Here is a 15,873-nt window from a genome sequence, read left to right on the forward strand (position 1 = left end):
TTTGACCAATCCTGAACTGAGGCTGCCTGAGGTTGATTAATAAACTGCAAACGGTGACAGATTTTTAAATTACCTGGTGTTTTTATTTGATCATGCATGATCAGAGCATTTCCAGCTTTCCAATACATTCCTCACATACGGGGAAGACAGCTTGAGCAATACTTCAGACTAAAGCTCGTGTCAAGTGTTCCTTTCACACACATTTACAGGAACCAAGCCTGTATATTAAGGTGAATCAACATTTTACTACATGGTATTTTTGGTATTTTCAACATTTTCCAGAAACACTGGAATATCTCTTAATCACAAGGGACATGACTTGACTCTGTCATAGAGAGAAGGCTCATCGAAGTCTTTCAGGGTACCTGACAAGCAGGTGCCTGTGGGGGATGGATATGACAGTATCTGGAGTAACCATGCTAGCAAATTTCAGCAGCAAGAAAATAACCCTTGAAACTTAATTATTCTTCAAGTCCTGCTACCTGCATTTCAGTTATGCTAACTAGCAATCAATTTGCTTATTTAAACAAATAGTTATCTATGCACAGACAGCATTTTCTGTAACAGCTGACAGTTTATTCAGGTGTTAAACTTAACAGTGCTCTGGCACATCTATTTAATTTCACAGTCTAATATGAACCATTCATAGTTATGGTTTTGCTCATGGGTGACACAACTTAAACTTTGATATTCCATTCAAAAAATCAGAGTAGCTGTGCAAGCAGTGTTTCATTTAAAAGGCATTGAGCTCAAATTCCCAGAATTATTATAGGCTCTTCTCCTAGACAAATTTTTACAGTCTTTCCCCAGATTAAAAATAACATTCAACTGAATACATAAAAGATTCTTTATTTTATTCTTAGACTTAGGCTTTCAGGAAACCTTAAAAAATCAGTTACACAACAAAGACTGATATTGTAAAACAGTGGAGGTGCAGTTCAAAAGAAAAAAAAACCCAACCCACAGTGTCTTCAAATATAAAAATATATATCCAAATTATTACCTAGGGAAAGTGTACCACCATTTCTGTCTTAAGCTGGTCCTGCCAGCTTTTGGGTCATAACTCCCACTACAGAGCTCAAGAGCTCACATTGGAAGGAGCATCTCCGAGGCTCATGTCACAGGCATGATTCAGAGCAAACTGCTTTGCTGCAGCATATTAACCCAATCTTAAGTTTTCTGAAAGCATTCCATAGTTTTCCCTTGGGCAGTGGGTAATAAGCATCCAAACATCTCCTGGGAAGCATAGGTCATATACACAAAGCCATCTTCATCTTTGTAGTCCCTGTACACTTCTGCCATTGTCAAGGACATACTGGCTAGGCTTTTGTTGTTCACCAGCAGGTAGAAAGCTTGTGTAGCTGTTAGAGCCATCCTGCTTCTAATTGAAAAAGAGAGGAGAAAAAGAGAATTAAGCATTAGCAAGTTGAATATGGTTTCAGCTTCAGTCTATAACATACATTAAACAAAGCAGTTGCATGAAGTAGGTACAAGACATGTTATGTAAAGTGATTATGTGGTTTAACATCTCCATCAGCAGGAAGTTAACTGGAAGCTCAAAGGCCCTTACTCTGAGGAAAGGCTTACATGTCTACACCAAAGGTGCTACTGAGCATGGGCTTGGAGTTCCCAGTTACCAGGGAAAAGTGTGAATAGAAACCAAAAGCTTCTGTAGTGCAGATTTTGTAAAGGACTCCAGCTCCAGTCTGTTACACTACCTCCAGAAAACACATCTTTTTCAGAGACATTACATACAAGGATTAAGATCTAAGTTGTCCAAGAGCCAAAAGCACTTTTTACAGAAGTTATAATCTAGAAAGATATTTTTCTATACTTTAATAAGTGTACTGAAAAACATAGCTTTCATACTTTGTCAGAAAATACCACTAAATATTTTGGTGGACTTCTTTGCTTTAATGTTTCATAAAGAACAAGTTTGCAGCATGTTTCATTTCACTCACATTCAAGAGCTGCTTTGAACTTCAACAAATTCAGCTAGGTGCAGTAAGAGAGCAAGGCAGTGACAGTCATAAGTAGAAGAAGATCACAGAGCCTCAATACCCAGTCCATGAGGCAGGAAGAGAGCAGAACAAGAGTCTTTTTTCACTACAGTTAAGAAGAAGGGAGACGACTATGAACCCAAAAAAGACCACGTTTTTCCCCCAAGTGAAAACATCTGTTGATCGATCGAACAAGAGAGGGAAGCCATTACATTACTAACACCTTTATCCTCCTACCCACCAAAAGAAGCAAGACATCCCCAGCAGCACACTAGGAAATATCTTCTTAGGGAACAGTAGCCCAAGGTGCAGCTCCAACCCACCAGTCCCCACTACCCACCTGATGATGGTTATGAACTGTGCCATGGTCAGCTCCTCGGGAACCAGAAACTTGGTTTTGTCCAAGAGAGGAAGGTATTTCTCTTTATGGTATCTCTCAACAATTACCTGTTTTAATTAGAGTCACACATAGCCAAATATAAAATACCCAGGTCCTTTTCCCTCCCCTCACACACTTCTTTCCTTAAACAGCAGCGACAACCTCCGAGAACAAACCAGAGATTTACCGGGATTTTCGTCGGGAACTTGGCTCGGATCCCTGCTACTTCTTCCCGCCGGGTGGCTGCGGGGCAGAGCAGAGAAGAGAAGCGTTACGTGTGCGCGCAGACCCTCCGCCCCCGCGCAGACCCTCCGCGGCCCCGGCGCCCCTACCGAGGCTCTTCCTGAGCTTGAAGGGCCGGTCCGGCTGCACCCCGGGCGCCGCCCGCATCCTCCCGCCACGGGGCCGCCGCTGCGCCCGCCCCGCCCGCGCCTCGCCCGGAGCGGGCCCGTCCCGCCCCGCCCGGCAGCGCGGCCGCAGCCAACGGGCCCGCCTCGGCCGGCTGTGGGCCCGCCTCGGCCGGCTGTGGGCCCGCCTCGGCCGGCTGTGGGCCCGCCTCGGCCGGCTGTGGGCCCGCCTCGGCCGGCTGTGGGCCCGCCTCGGCCGGCTGTGGGCCGGCCCCGGCCGGCGGTGGGCCCGCCTCGGCCGGCGGTGGGCCCGCCTCGGCCGGCTGTGGGCCCGCCTCGGCCGGCTGTGGGCCCGCCTCGGCCGGCTGTGGGCCCGCCTCGGCCGGCTGTGGGCCTGCCCTGGCCCGCTGGGGGCCCGCCTCGGCCGGCTGTGGGCCCGCCTCGGCCGGCTGTGGGCCCGCCTCGGCCGGCTGTGGGCCCGCCTCGGCCGGCTGTGGGCCCGCCTCGGCCGGCTGTGGGCCCGCCTCGGCCGGCTGTGGGCCCGTGCTGCCAGCTGCTGTGTCCGTAGGCACTGCGGTGCTGCTGTGTGACAGGGCTTTGGTTACCCTCACCAGTTGTTCAGGGGTGCAGCTCAAGGCTGGACTGCTGCCAGCTGTCGCCCCTTTCCACATGGCCGGCTTTCTTCATGCCGACAAACCGCTTTCAAACTATTTCTTTGGTTTTAAAGAAAACGAGACAACCCACCCCACGTACGCAAAAAAAACGCAAAAAGCAAAACAAAAAAAACCCACCCCCACACAAAACCAACCACCCACCCCTGTCATTTTTTTATCTCCTCAGGCTGTCAGATTGCTTATTTTCTGAATGACCTGAGAGTTTTAACTGGTTTTGTCTCTGAGGCAGAATTGTGATTTTAGGGGGGTTCAAGCAGACCCCAAGTCCATCTATTTGGTACAGATGATCAAGCAGGTTCCTTGCCTTTTGGATTCCTGGTTCACCTGCTTTTACTTCAGCTGTCAAGGTGGCTTTGTGGACAAACATGGCTCAGCGAGAAATAAAGACTCCAGTCTGGTGGTTGGGTTTATAAATCACTCAGTGGGGGTCTGGATCTTCATTACTTGTTTGCTTTATTTATCCCTTTAAAATATAGGAATTTTCATTGTCTTTGATTTACCATTCTGATCATGATCTAGTTGATGTGGCACTTAGTGACATGGCTTAGTGGTGGATTTGACAGTGCTAGTTAATGGATGGACTCAAGGATCTTACAGGTCTTTTCCAATTTAAATTCTATTTTTTTACCAGGCTAAGGACAACTGGAAGTTGCAAATTTTTATAAGTTACAGTTGATAAGCTGTATGGATTGTTTGCTTTATCAAGGCAAAATCAATGACTGTCACCCAAGATCATTTTGAAAAGGAACATCTTTAATAAAGAGTGTGTGCATTATCTACCTATGTGCCGGGTTTTTCAACCAGCCCCTCCAGAACAGTTTCCAGTGGCTTGCAATCCTTACTGCTGCTGAGCTGTCCTTTTCTCTTGAAGTGATGAGCATTAGCCACAGCACAAGCTCCCCCACATGGCAGCACAAATTTTATTGTGCAGAGAATACGCCTGGCTTTGAGTGGCTCATAAAACAAGAGCTCTGAACTTTGAGAAAGACCTTGAGCCTATGCTGGAATGGTTTGGGAACAGCTCATCCCTATGCTTTGATCTTTGCATCAGGGCAGATAAGCCCAAGGGTTGGCTTAAGTAGCTGGGTCTAGCTTAAGGTCTTTTGAGTAGAGGTGAGTTGACAGGCTGAGAAAGCCCGAGTGAAAGAGAACATGTGTCAGAGAATTGACATAGTGCCATAGCTCATTGTGGTGCATTGTATTTAAGAAGATGAAGGAAAAGAGGAATAATTTGAAGAGTAAAGAAACAGCATGGACAGCACAGGAACAAAGCCTGTAGGAGACAGGAGGATGTGTGGAAACCACAGAGGGTTTCTTTGGAACTGTGATCAAGCATGGGGCTTTCCAAAGCTGTTCAGGAAGTGTATCAGTTCTTCCACGCCTTCCTTCTGATTTCTGCCCAGTAGATTCAGTAGAAAGATCTGTGATCAACTTTGTGTAGAGCAGAGGGAACCTGCTACACCAGTGCTCTGCTTCCTATGTCACCTCTTGCTGCAGCTGAAGTACAAAAGTGTGGCTCCACCCAGGTATCACCTGCTCACAGGGAGAGGTGGTTTCTTTTCATGTTCATAAATTCCTATGGCAGCATCTAGAGAGGAAAGTGAAAGAAGGCAAGCCAAAGAAGATGAATTCCCAGCAAGCCTGGTGATTAGTTATGGCTCTAATGTCTGTGAGAACTAAGAGTGAGCAAAAACCCAGGCTTTGGTTAGCATGTACTAACTAATAATGTAAATGTGTTGTGTTTTCTGGAAGTAGAGAGAATGGGTTGTCTAATGTGTCTGCATAGCAGCTAGGCTGCTTCTGCAGTGAAATACACGATTTCAGACCTAAATGTGGAATGTATTCCTTCTTACTTCCTTTCCCTGGAAGATTTTCTTATATGCATGTAATTCATGAACTGATAGAGCAATTTTGTGTAGAGAATGGAGTACTCAGAGGATCCTATTGGTACAGGACCAAATGGAATTATTATTCTCTTTCTACCTGCTTGAATGTCTAAAGCCAACACTTACAGGCATCCTGTAAGCTCCTGAACATTAAAGCACAAACTCAGAGTTCCATATCTTTATCTAGTCCAGTTTCATTGCCACATTCACAGCCTCTTCCAAAGCCCAAGGTCTGCAGCCGTGTATGAGCTGAATCCTCATATATCCATTGTCTCCATATTGAAGTGATCTACTCTACAAGTGCTCTCAAACACTCCAATGTGTCCCAGGGATGCAATAACACAGCCAAAAGCAGGCATCTACTTTTTGCAAGTGCTGCGAGCCTTGCACTGCTTTCAGCTGGATCTGTGAGCTACTGTGGAGGTGAGGGTCAAGTTATCTGTAGACTAACAATTAAAAATTAATGATACAGTGCTAGAGGGACTGAGATTAATTTATTTAAGCAACCTAACTGAATAGGAAAAGAAATTGCAGCATGATGTTCTTAGGGAAAAGATAAGACTTGGCAAAATGAAGGTTTATTTGTCACACTGCAAAAGCCTGTGAAGTTCTACAGTATTATGCATAGTTATCTTAAATACATGTTTTCATGAGGGTTGTCTGTACATGAAAATAATCAGAAGGCTCTGAAGAGCTCCCAAGCAGTCAGGCTCACCCAGCCAATTTAATAGGTTTTAAAAGAGCCATCCTAAATATTTGCATGCTTCCTGAACATGGGTAGTTACAGATAGGGAATCTTTTGCTTCCTTCTTCTCTTCTGCAACTCTGAATCTGTCTGTATCTCCTCCTGTGACACAGAAGCAAGCCTACACTTGTGGATAAGCCTGAAGTAATTGTGTACCAGTAGCTAAATTTCTGAATTCATAAATCTTTGTACCAAAAAGCTAGCTGGAGTATTATTATGTTTAAGGGGATGGTTAGTAATGTATCCCTGATTTTGGTCCAAACTTACCCACTAATAAGACTCAGACTATAAATTTATCTCAAAATACTGAGATTGGTTCAAAGGCCAGCAGTGGTATTTCTTAGTTGATTATTATATGTACTTTTGGCTCTTTGTCTCTTGATGTTTTAACCCTTGTATTGACCTAGATCGTAACTCTGATGATTTTTTGATGTAGCCATAAGGATTAGAAATAGTTATGTTACTTTTAAACCAGAGATTACATGACTGTTTTGTACCACAGCTTGAGATTTTGATCTTAAAATGTCTCTAAACAATCTCTTCTCTCTTTCTTACCTTTACCTGTATGCCTGGTGTTCAGCTCATTGTGAAGGAATAGTTTCTTTGTGCTAGTTTTTGAGTTCAAGTGCACCAGTTGTACTTTTCTTGAGTGTTGTCTTTCACTTCAAGATTTCTAAACTCACTCTCAATATTAATTAGTTAGATTTTCATCCATATTGAAAGAGCTGAGCTATAGTGGGGTATCCTCAGTTGTGTTTAAGATCTTAGACATGCTAAATGCTCCTCATTTAGCATTTTAAATTTTACAAGAATTTGAGACCTAAATTCTCAGTATTTTTCAGCTCAAATTGGTGATTCTGACTAGATGTAAAGCAAAAAAAAAAAAAAAACCAAACCAAAAAACAAACAGCAACTCTTTTTGAGAAAAGCTGGTGTGAGCTGGCAACCTGTCGGTCAAAGTCCCTGCAAGTACATCTTTGACATTCTGTTTCCTGCCATACCAGTGGTTCACTGGCTTTTCATCCTACAGGGGCTGAACTCAAGGTCTGGGCAAATGCTAGAAAGGGAAAAACATTATCTTCCTTTCCTATCATTGCTCTCTTGTTATCATTTGTATTGATCTATGTACTATGTTTTCTGTCTACAGAAAAAACAGAATTGATGTTTTTGTTACCAGGCAATTTCCTTGATCATCTCTTTGAGAAACTAAAGCAGTGTTCTTCTTGTGGACTGGAATCATGAGACACAATTTCTTTCTTATCTTATTGTGCTTGCTGTTTGACTTGGTAGAACATTTGCTTGTTTTAGTAAAGCTCCTACTATGAGTACTAAACTTGGTGCTGGTGCCTTGGTGAGAAGTAACTGCATCACTTGCTCTGCAAATATGGATATAAAAGTTACTTTTTGTCCAAATATGATCATAATATTATTTGAAGCGGTTTTCCTTCCACATAAGGCTTTTAAGTACTTTGTCCAGTGTAGTTCAGTTCTTTTCACATAGGATGTCTTTGGCTTTATGTCAGGATTTTTCCTTGCCTCCCTGTTGAGGCTCCCAAGAACTTGTCAGACAATGCCAAAAGTATCCGTTGGGTTTTGGTTTTAGATACTGGAAACGGGTTTCCATTTTAACCTTCAAAAAGGGTGTTATAACTGACAGACAGTAGAGAATTTTAAAAATAGTTTCAACATGTCCCTGTAAAGCTGGCAGCTTTGTTGTTTGACCCTTTTGACAGAAGGGTCAAGAGAGTCAAGCTCTCTTTCAGGATTGAAAGCCTCATCAGGGGAGCAGTGCCAGAGTTTCCAAGAGTGACTCTGACTCCTTGGAGACCTCTTTTCTCAGGCAGATGTTTAAGAGGCCTGATCCCTACTGGGAAATTGTTCTGTCCTTAATGAAAATCTGGACTCTAAGGTACCCCCATTTAGGTACCCAGAAACTATGGCTCTCAGGACCTGAAGTCCCTTTTAAATGATTTCAGCAGAAATGTCTAAGGCTTAGACATGTCCAAATCCAAACACCATAGACAAAAAAAAAAAAATCTAAGTATAAATGAAAGATTAGATTCCTTCTCTATAGTGTCAAGACTGTTACTTTGTTACAGAAATCTTTTTTAGGGAATTTTCTAAGATGTTAGGAAAAATGCCAAGATTAATGTATGCAAAAGAGGAGGATGTTGCTCAGCTATTTTTGAAGAGGGACCCCCAGATAGCTCTTCTTGGTGGCTCTACTGAGTTCTGTGATCTTAAACAAGTCCTGGGAAGCTGGCCAAGCCCCTGAGCCATATCACGTACTTGGCTGCATAACAAATGCATTGCTGAGGTCAGCTCATACTCATGTGCTATGAACAAGGCTCTGGAGAAATGCGAACAATTTATTGGATATAAAAATGCTGACAAGTGCTATGGACTGATATGGGATTACTGCAAATCATAGCCCAAACGTGTATGTTAGCAGATACACAAAATGGTCTGCTTCAGGAATCTAACTGCAGATGATGAGGTCCAGAGCCCTGTTTTCTTAGGTGCTGTGTATGGCCAGTGGTGAGAGGGAGAGAGGGAAACTCCTGTAGTTGGAATGCAGGTGACTTTCACTACCTTAGCTACTGTATGCTTTCAGGTTCCCTGTGCTCTTTCGAACAGTACCTGGAGAAGCAATGCAATGCCAGTTTCACAGTGCAGTCAACAAGAACCAAGGTCAGGAATAGATCTGCAGTTGTTACTGTTGGTGACTCTGGCCATACAGTGACTGCCAGCACCAGAGAATGGACTTTGCCCTGACACCTCAGTGTTTGTAAGGGAGACACTCAGAGCAAGAAGAATCCTGCATGGGAAATACTGCTGAAGAGGACTTTTTCCATGTTTTAAATTAAAGATTAGGTAAAGCAGATCTGAGATCTGATGAAAGTCTCATCCTATAAAAAGACATAGCTACACAGGGTAGATGTGGCAGCTGGCAATTGTGGAATATTGAATGGCTCCTGTTGGTAACCTCAGGAAGCCCATACTTAAGGATCAAGTGACTTAGAGTATTGGTATCTGGGTCATGCAATGCTAGGTTTCTGATATGGATCCTTCATATTGTCAATATCTCATATCAGTTTGTCTGTGATGAAGACTTGGAGCAAATGCATAGGATAGTGTCACTTTAGTTTCTGTTGTGCCCAAGTATAGCATCATTTTTAACAGAGGACAAACAAAGTGTAAATTTTCCTCTAGTTTTAAAGAGGATCTCTCAAACACAAAGTTGAACCACACTTAGAAAATAATGGTCCAGAGGGAGCCACTGGCATTGCCCACAAGTGGTTGTGGACAAGTGTTAGCTTCTGAAAAATGTAAATCCTCTCCCCTCACATGCACACTTGGCTGTTTGCACCAGCATGATGGATGTTTTAGGCTGCTACCAAGGTCTCTTGGGCTCAGCAGTCAGAAGTATTCGTGTCTGAAACTATTTCTGCTTGCAGGTCAGGGGTTTTTGTTTAAACCAAACAACTCCAAGAAGGCTGCGGTCAGACTGCAGAAGGACGCATTAAACTTTTAGACAGAAAAAGCAAGAGTTGCCTTCATTGTTCTGTTTTAATATATCCTTAAATATTTCATCAGGTGCTTTTCTGAGTTTATAGTATTCTCTCCTTCAAACAGCTTTTCCTTTTCCCATTAGTTCTTCATATACTGACTTTCTTACATCTATCTGTGAACAGTGTCTTGCTACACTGAATTATGTGGAATATGATCTTGAAATCTAAATACTGAAGTGTGTTTCAATGTATCACTAAGAGCTTATTGAGAAATCAAGTTAACTTTGCAACAGCTGAGGCATTCATTTCCATCACTTTTTATTGTGGAAAATCAAACCGAATTACTCAGATTCACTCTTGTCCCCATCTCTTATGTAGCATTGACTCCATGCAACTGTTAAGTGCAAAATCTGAAAATAAATGTTTTATTAACATAAGAACTCTTCTTGTCCTTGAAATTTCAGTATCCTCTGGGACCTGAGTTAATTCTGTTCTTGTATTTTCTTTATTTTAAGATACGAAGCTCTAATTACATCAGACACTGCAGATTTTTTTGTGTGCATAGTTGTATACAAAAAATATATATTATTATATATCATTCTAAGAACATACACACACACACATATATATATATATACAAATACGTATGTATATATGTATATATTATATATGTATGTATGTATATTTTTTCTTCTTGTCCACTGAACATATGAAGTCAGAAATGCACAGTGGATTAAATAAATTGCTATGGAAGAAAATGATACTAAATGATTAAACAGCCCAGTTGTCTGTGGTCAAAAGGAGCATCTCACCAAACACTTCTCCAAAATAAAAATTCTTACAAGGAATGATTTATAATTTAGACCTGTAAAAAGGTTTCCTGGATAGCATTTGCTTCCCATGTGTAATGTGGTTTTAAATCTGCTTTCTGATCCAGCTTTCTGCAGTTGTCTTTGAAATGGGCTTGGTGACAGATGGTGGCAAACCGCCTAAAGATGAGGAGATATTTTGCCTCTCTGACATACATCTGCAGAGTGGTGAGTTAGTGTCTAGCATGGTAATGCCACAAAGAAGAGGAAGTGGGGTGAGGGAGTTGCTAATCAAGAATTACTTTAGCTGGACTCACAGAAGAAAAACTGGGCAGCCAACTGCCCAGACTAATTCCCATTATTCCATGAAGATTTAAATCTCTTTTTAGGAGCGATTTTGTTCAAGCAGAACATCTTTTGAAGTTTGTTTTTATCTGAACATTAGCAGGATCCATGTCCTACACACATCAAGTCTCACTCATGAGGATACCAATACATGAAACTGCCTTCCCTCTCTCAGGCCAACACAACCTCCAATGCAATGCAGTTTGATATCTGGTGAAAATATTCTTACCATTAAATTCCATTGACCTAGCCACCTTACCACTTTTGTATGACTCTATTTTTTCTTAGTTTCCCATAAGTGCAAGTACAGGAAACTAACCTGGGTTGGTTCCAGCCCACTGTGAGCTGGCTCTAACATTCTGGCACCAGGCAGTGATCATTATAAGATTATACTTTTGTCTGCCAGTGAAGAATTAGGACAAGAAGGGTTTGTCTTATGTGAAGATTGAGACTCTGGATTAACTTCTTAGCTGTGTCACAGCCCTCCTGGGTGCCTTTGGAGCCTCTTTCACTTCTGATGGGATTTTTAACAATATCTACAAAAAAGAGGTGCCAACTTTTTCATTTGTACTTTGAGCAGTGATTAGCACAGTACTACTTTGTCCTCATTTGGAATATGCTTAATATCTTGAAATACAAAGAGAAAGAAGTGGCTATTATTACTTACCATTCTCAGAATTGGGGATATCCTATGAATATTCTCTCTAGGATGATTTTGAGAAGTTAATTTCTCCATTAAAAGCTACAGTTGGGTGTTACGACTTGCGCGTGTACTTTTACATTATGGACTAGGTGATTTTTTGTCTGACTGCTTTGAATAATGAATAAATTCAAGGAAACTGAAATCTATTCATACACCTAGTAGTGATGCAAGAGCAAAATTCATCAAGGTAAAGGTTTAGCATGTGTTGTTTTTTGTTCTTCTGAGAGCTGTGTAAATTGCACACACCAGTGAGTATCTAGGCTGACTTACAGTCACTTCAGTGCAGATGCCATGCTGGTGTCTCCCTACCTCCTCTGCTTCAGGTGTCTTGCTGGTGGCAGCAGTGACCTTCGTGCAGCATCACTGACATCTCAGTCCAGTCGTCTTCCAGTTTGTGGCCATGGCCAGTATCAGTGGCCACCTGTAGCCAGCACTGCCTTTGAACCGTGCTTTCAATACCAACCAAAGCTGAGAACACACTATGGGGCTAAATGGACCTGTGGTCTGACCCAAATTTTTTTGTCCTAACATTACTAAAATGTCTAAAGGAGCATACATGAAATTATACTGGTCCACCCTCTGCTATTTGAAGTGCAATGATTTCCCAAGCCAGGGAATTTTTAATTATTACCCTCAGATGCCTTTCTATTACTCTGTCCAATACCCTTTTTAATTCATGCTGGTATAGGCTTAAGTATTTGCAAAAGCCTGCTAGCAGTGATTCCTACAACTTAGCTACAGGTGGCATGAGGAACCACCTCTATTTGTTTATTCTGAACCTTCTGGTTGTTAGCAGTTTAATCTAATGAGCCTTCATTCTGGTACTTCAGAAAAGGACAATCATCCCCTGTTCTCCCAGTCTGGCATACTACTCATCTTTATAAATGTTCCTGTATTGTGAAAACAAAACACTTATTTTATTCTCAGAAATAAGAGCTGAAACCAAATATTTACTTTGGATGATCAAATTAATCAACAAGTAGTGGCCTGCCTTTACACAGGTTGCCCTGCTCTTATGCAGCTTCCAGATAGACTGTTGTCCCTGTTTGCTAAATTTGAGTGCCCAAGTTATAAGATTTTTGCATACTGTTTGATTTGCCTCTCTGTGCTATTTTTAAAAAAAAGAAAATGGGAGGTTGCAGTTTCCACAGTCAGTACTGACTCAGGAACATGAGAAGCAAGTCTGCAGGGGGAGAAGGTGTAATCTTTCATATAAGATGTTTTCCACTTTAACCACTTTAAGCACTGTGACAGAGCGTAATGAAAACTCAAAAAACTTCAGTCAGCCTCTGGCTCTGTGCAAACCTACAGGGGACATTTGTGTTTACCTGACAGGAAGAAAACCATTTAGAGGCTGGGAGTTTATTCCCTGTGGTCACTGAACTTCCAGAAAGATATGAACAAACTGCTCCAGAATGATTTGGGCTTCAAGCATGCAGTGAGTAATATTTTTTCCTAACAGATGGTAGTAGAAATTAGGGCTGTAAGAGATCTGCTTATATGAAGGTCTCTAAGAGACACAAAACATTTTTTGCACAATACAGCATAGCAGATGAAGTTCAAACAATCCAGGATGTATGTGCTGCAGCCCAAGGTTCAGGTATGGCTTACTTAGGATAATTTCCCAGCAGGGTAGCTGTCCCTTTTTGGAGTGCACTGGAAAATCTGAAAGTCTAGAAGTATCATCTTGTAATATTTCTGATTACTTCTGTCAAGATTACAAAAACCTTAAATTTTCCCTGGCTTCATAGCCAGCAATCTGCTAGACCTCATTCTCATACTAATGTGTAATAGTCTAGCCCCAGAACTGGACTGCTAATTAAACAAAAAAAAAAATCCCTTATATCTCCAAAATAATATAGCTGAATAACCACCTGATACAGAATTATATATGTTGATGATGGTTTTAATTGGTGGGGGGGAGGTATTATTTGTATTTTCTTCTTGTTAGTGTCAGATGAGTGCTAAAGACCCCTCTTGTGCTGGGTGCAAAACATACCATGTACAAAAGGAGCATCTTGCCATGGTTTGAGCAGTGGAAAAGTTTCTTGTGTTTGTAAGGGACAAAAGAAACAGTAATGTGTCTTTGGGCACTGTCTCATGTGGGACAGTGGTTTTGGAGTGCAGACAGCTGAAGCTCAGCCACTCTCAAAACATCACACTTAGAAGAGAGCCTAGAAAAAGATTCCTGACACTCAAGTATGTTGCAAGGAATTTCTGTAAATTGTAACTTCAATTCCCATTGTTCTTAGTGCTATCACGACTGCACAAATGGTTCTGTACCCACTGCCTTTCTCCTTTGTGTTATGAAGACCGGTGCCTTACACAGAGCTTCCAGATGAAAAGAGTAGGTTTAAAGTTTGCATGCAACATGCAACAAATTTTGATAGAGTCCATGTTTTAGAGTCTAAAATTTCTTGCACTTAGTGAACTTTTGCCAAATGTCCAGAATCCTGAAGTAACCCCACAGCCATCCCCTGGGAGACAGGCCAAGGAGTCAGGGAATCTGGGAAGCCCCAGCCTTCAGTGATGCTGATACCTGGCTTTGCTGTTGGTATTAAAGGGAGCTTAGCTGAGCCATTCCAGTGTCTGAGCAGCTTCCTGCTGACTGGAGAACTGGGAAGAATAAAAAGATTTCATCTAATTCAGACTGAAGCCAAATTCTGAAAAAAATGTTTCCTGTTAACAGGAAACCCCCTTTCCTGGCTGTCCTCCGTTCTAACTTGGATGGCTTCATCCTCTCATCTAAACTTAGGACATTTGTGTTTCTTGACTTGTGGAGTTTCTGTACACAAAGGAAATATATAAAGATAGTGGATTGTAATGATTGATTGATCTAATGAGAAACACAGAAGGGAATTACCTACATTTAAAGCCCTACTGTGTTTCCTAACATTGTTTCTCTCTAAATAACTGGTTAAATCAAACTAGGTTTTAACAGATGCTTTTACATATAGTTCCAGAAACTAATAATCTGACTGCTGTAGTTGGAAGGGAATTTATACTCTGTCAAAATCTAGATAGGTTTTTAAGTTGTTGTGAATTCATGTTGTAAATATTGGCTTTTCACAATTATTCTGATAAATGTTATATGCTATATGCTTTTGCTATATTCTTTTCTCTCTTAGCAAGTTATAGGCTTAGATAGGAATTCTGAATGGTAAGGATATGTTTCATCCGGACAAGGCAAGATAACTCCAACAGGCAAGACAATGGGAGGACCAAGCTGTTTTTCCAACAGAAGGACAGTGGAAAACAGGTTATTATCAGCAGCAGGAAATGGAGAGCAAACTGTTATCAAAAAGCCGGTACCAGGACATTGGCAGGGGGGAAAGATATGAAGCCCAGCTGCCCTCAAAGGAAGGATGAGGGGCCCGGACTGTTATCAACACTGACTATTTGCAGAAGAAAGGAAACCAAACTTCAAATAATGCTGACCAGCTAGAATAATGATGACCAACAAAAAAAATGCTGACCAGCAGAAAATAAAACTGTGCAAGAGCATATTCTAAGAAGGCAGAACCAGGGAGGGGACATGCTTTGAATATGCATTAAACCCTCACAGCAGGATGGGATAAAAAGGGTATTCCCAAGATACCAGGTGTGCTCTTAGCAGCGCACCAAGGCACCCAGCCGTAACTCTTTGCTTTATTTTCTGTCTCTTATTGCCTTTATTAAACCTTTTTAAAATTTTACAGGAGTGAACTTCGTTTTTCACAAAGTCAATAAATCTGTAGTATAGTATAGTATAGTATAGTATAGTATAGTATAGTATAGTTTATAAATCTATAAAATATGTAGGCCAGAAGCAAAGGTTAGGTCTATCCCTTTCACATCACATGTAACACAGGCAATAGATTTTCACCTGGTTTTTCTCACATTTATAGCAGCCATTCTTAGAGCTGGAGGCTCCTGCAAAGTGGTGAGGGTGGTGGTTCTTGTGGGAGAGGACAGCGGCCTTCCACACAGCAGAGGAGGAGGAACCATAGAAGGTGGAAGCAGCTTGGCCCCTGGCCAAAAGGGGGAACTCAGAAGCTGCAATGGTTGGTAAGTTCAGCAACTTCATCATCATGTGATTGAAAATTGAGGACTCTTCCCTCAGGGTGCTTATTAGAGCTCCCAACAAAGGTTCGTGACTGCATTTGCCATCAGCTCCTATGTGTTTTGGTAATGGGACTGAGCTGAAGGATTTTGATGAAGCACATTACTATCCACTAGAATTAATAATCATATTGAATACCAAAATCAGGTAAACAATTTAGGCATTGGTTCTATGTTACATTGTAATTTCTGAATCATGATTTTTATGTGCTGTTTACAATACTTTGTAATTCTTACTCCCCTATCTCTATGTTCCACGGTCTTTTAGAATCTGTCCTTCCCTTGCCCTCTGGACATAACTGTCTTGGGTTGCAGTGCAAGAAGTAACCAAAAGTATGTATTCTGTTACCAGCTGTTAAAACCAGGTGGGGC

At 41.7% G+C, this 15,873-nt stretch overlaps 1 protein-coding gene across 1 annotated transcript; it reads right to left on the bottom strand.

Annotated features, from left to right (window-relative positions):
* Nucleotides 1–829: 829 nt before the first annotated feature.
* On the bottom strand, nt 830–2,833 carry MAP1LC3C (microtubule associated protein 1 light chain 3 gamma). The gene is made up of 4 exons (XM_005518505.3): nt 2,712–2,833; nt 2,567–2,622; nt 2,341–2,447; nt 830–1,381 (listed from the first exon to the last, which is right to left on the bottom strand). Exons 1-4 carry the CDS (start codon nt 2,767–2,769, stop codon nt 1,171–1,173), a joined length of 432 nt encoding a protein of 143 aa, XP_005518562.1. The 5' UTR covers nt 2,770–2,833; the 3' UTR covers nt 830–1,170.
* Nucleotides 2,834–15,873: the final 13,040 nt, after the last annotated feature.

The sequence above is a fragment of the Pseudopodoces humilis genome, chromosome 3 (genome assembly GCF_049639895.1).
Source record: "Pseudopodoces humilis isolate 2021_Gansu_Grassland_sample_001 chromosome 3, ASM4963989v1, whole genome shotgun sequence".
In the NCBI taxonomy this organism is placed as follows: Eukaryota; Metazoa; Chordata; class Aves; order Passeriformes; family Paridae; genus Pseudopodoces; species Pseudopodoces humilis.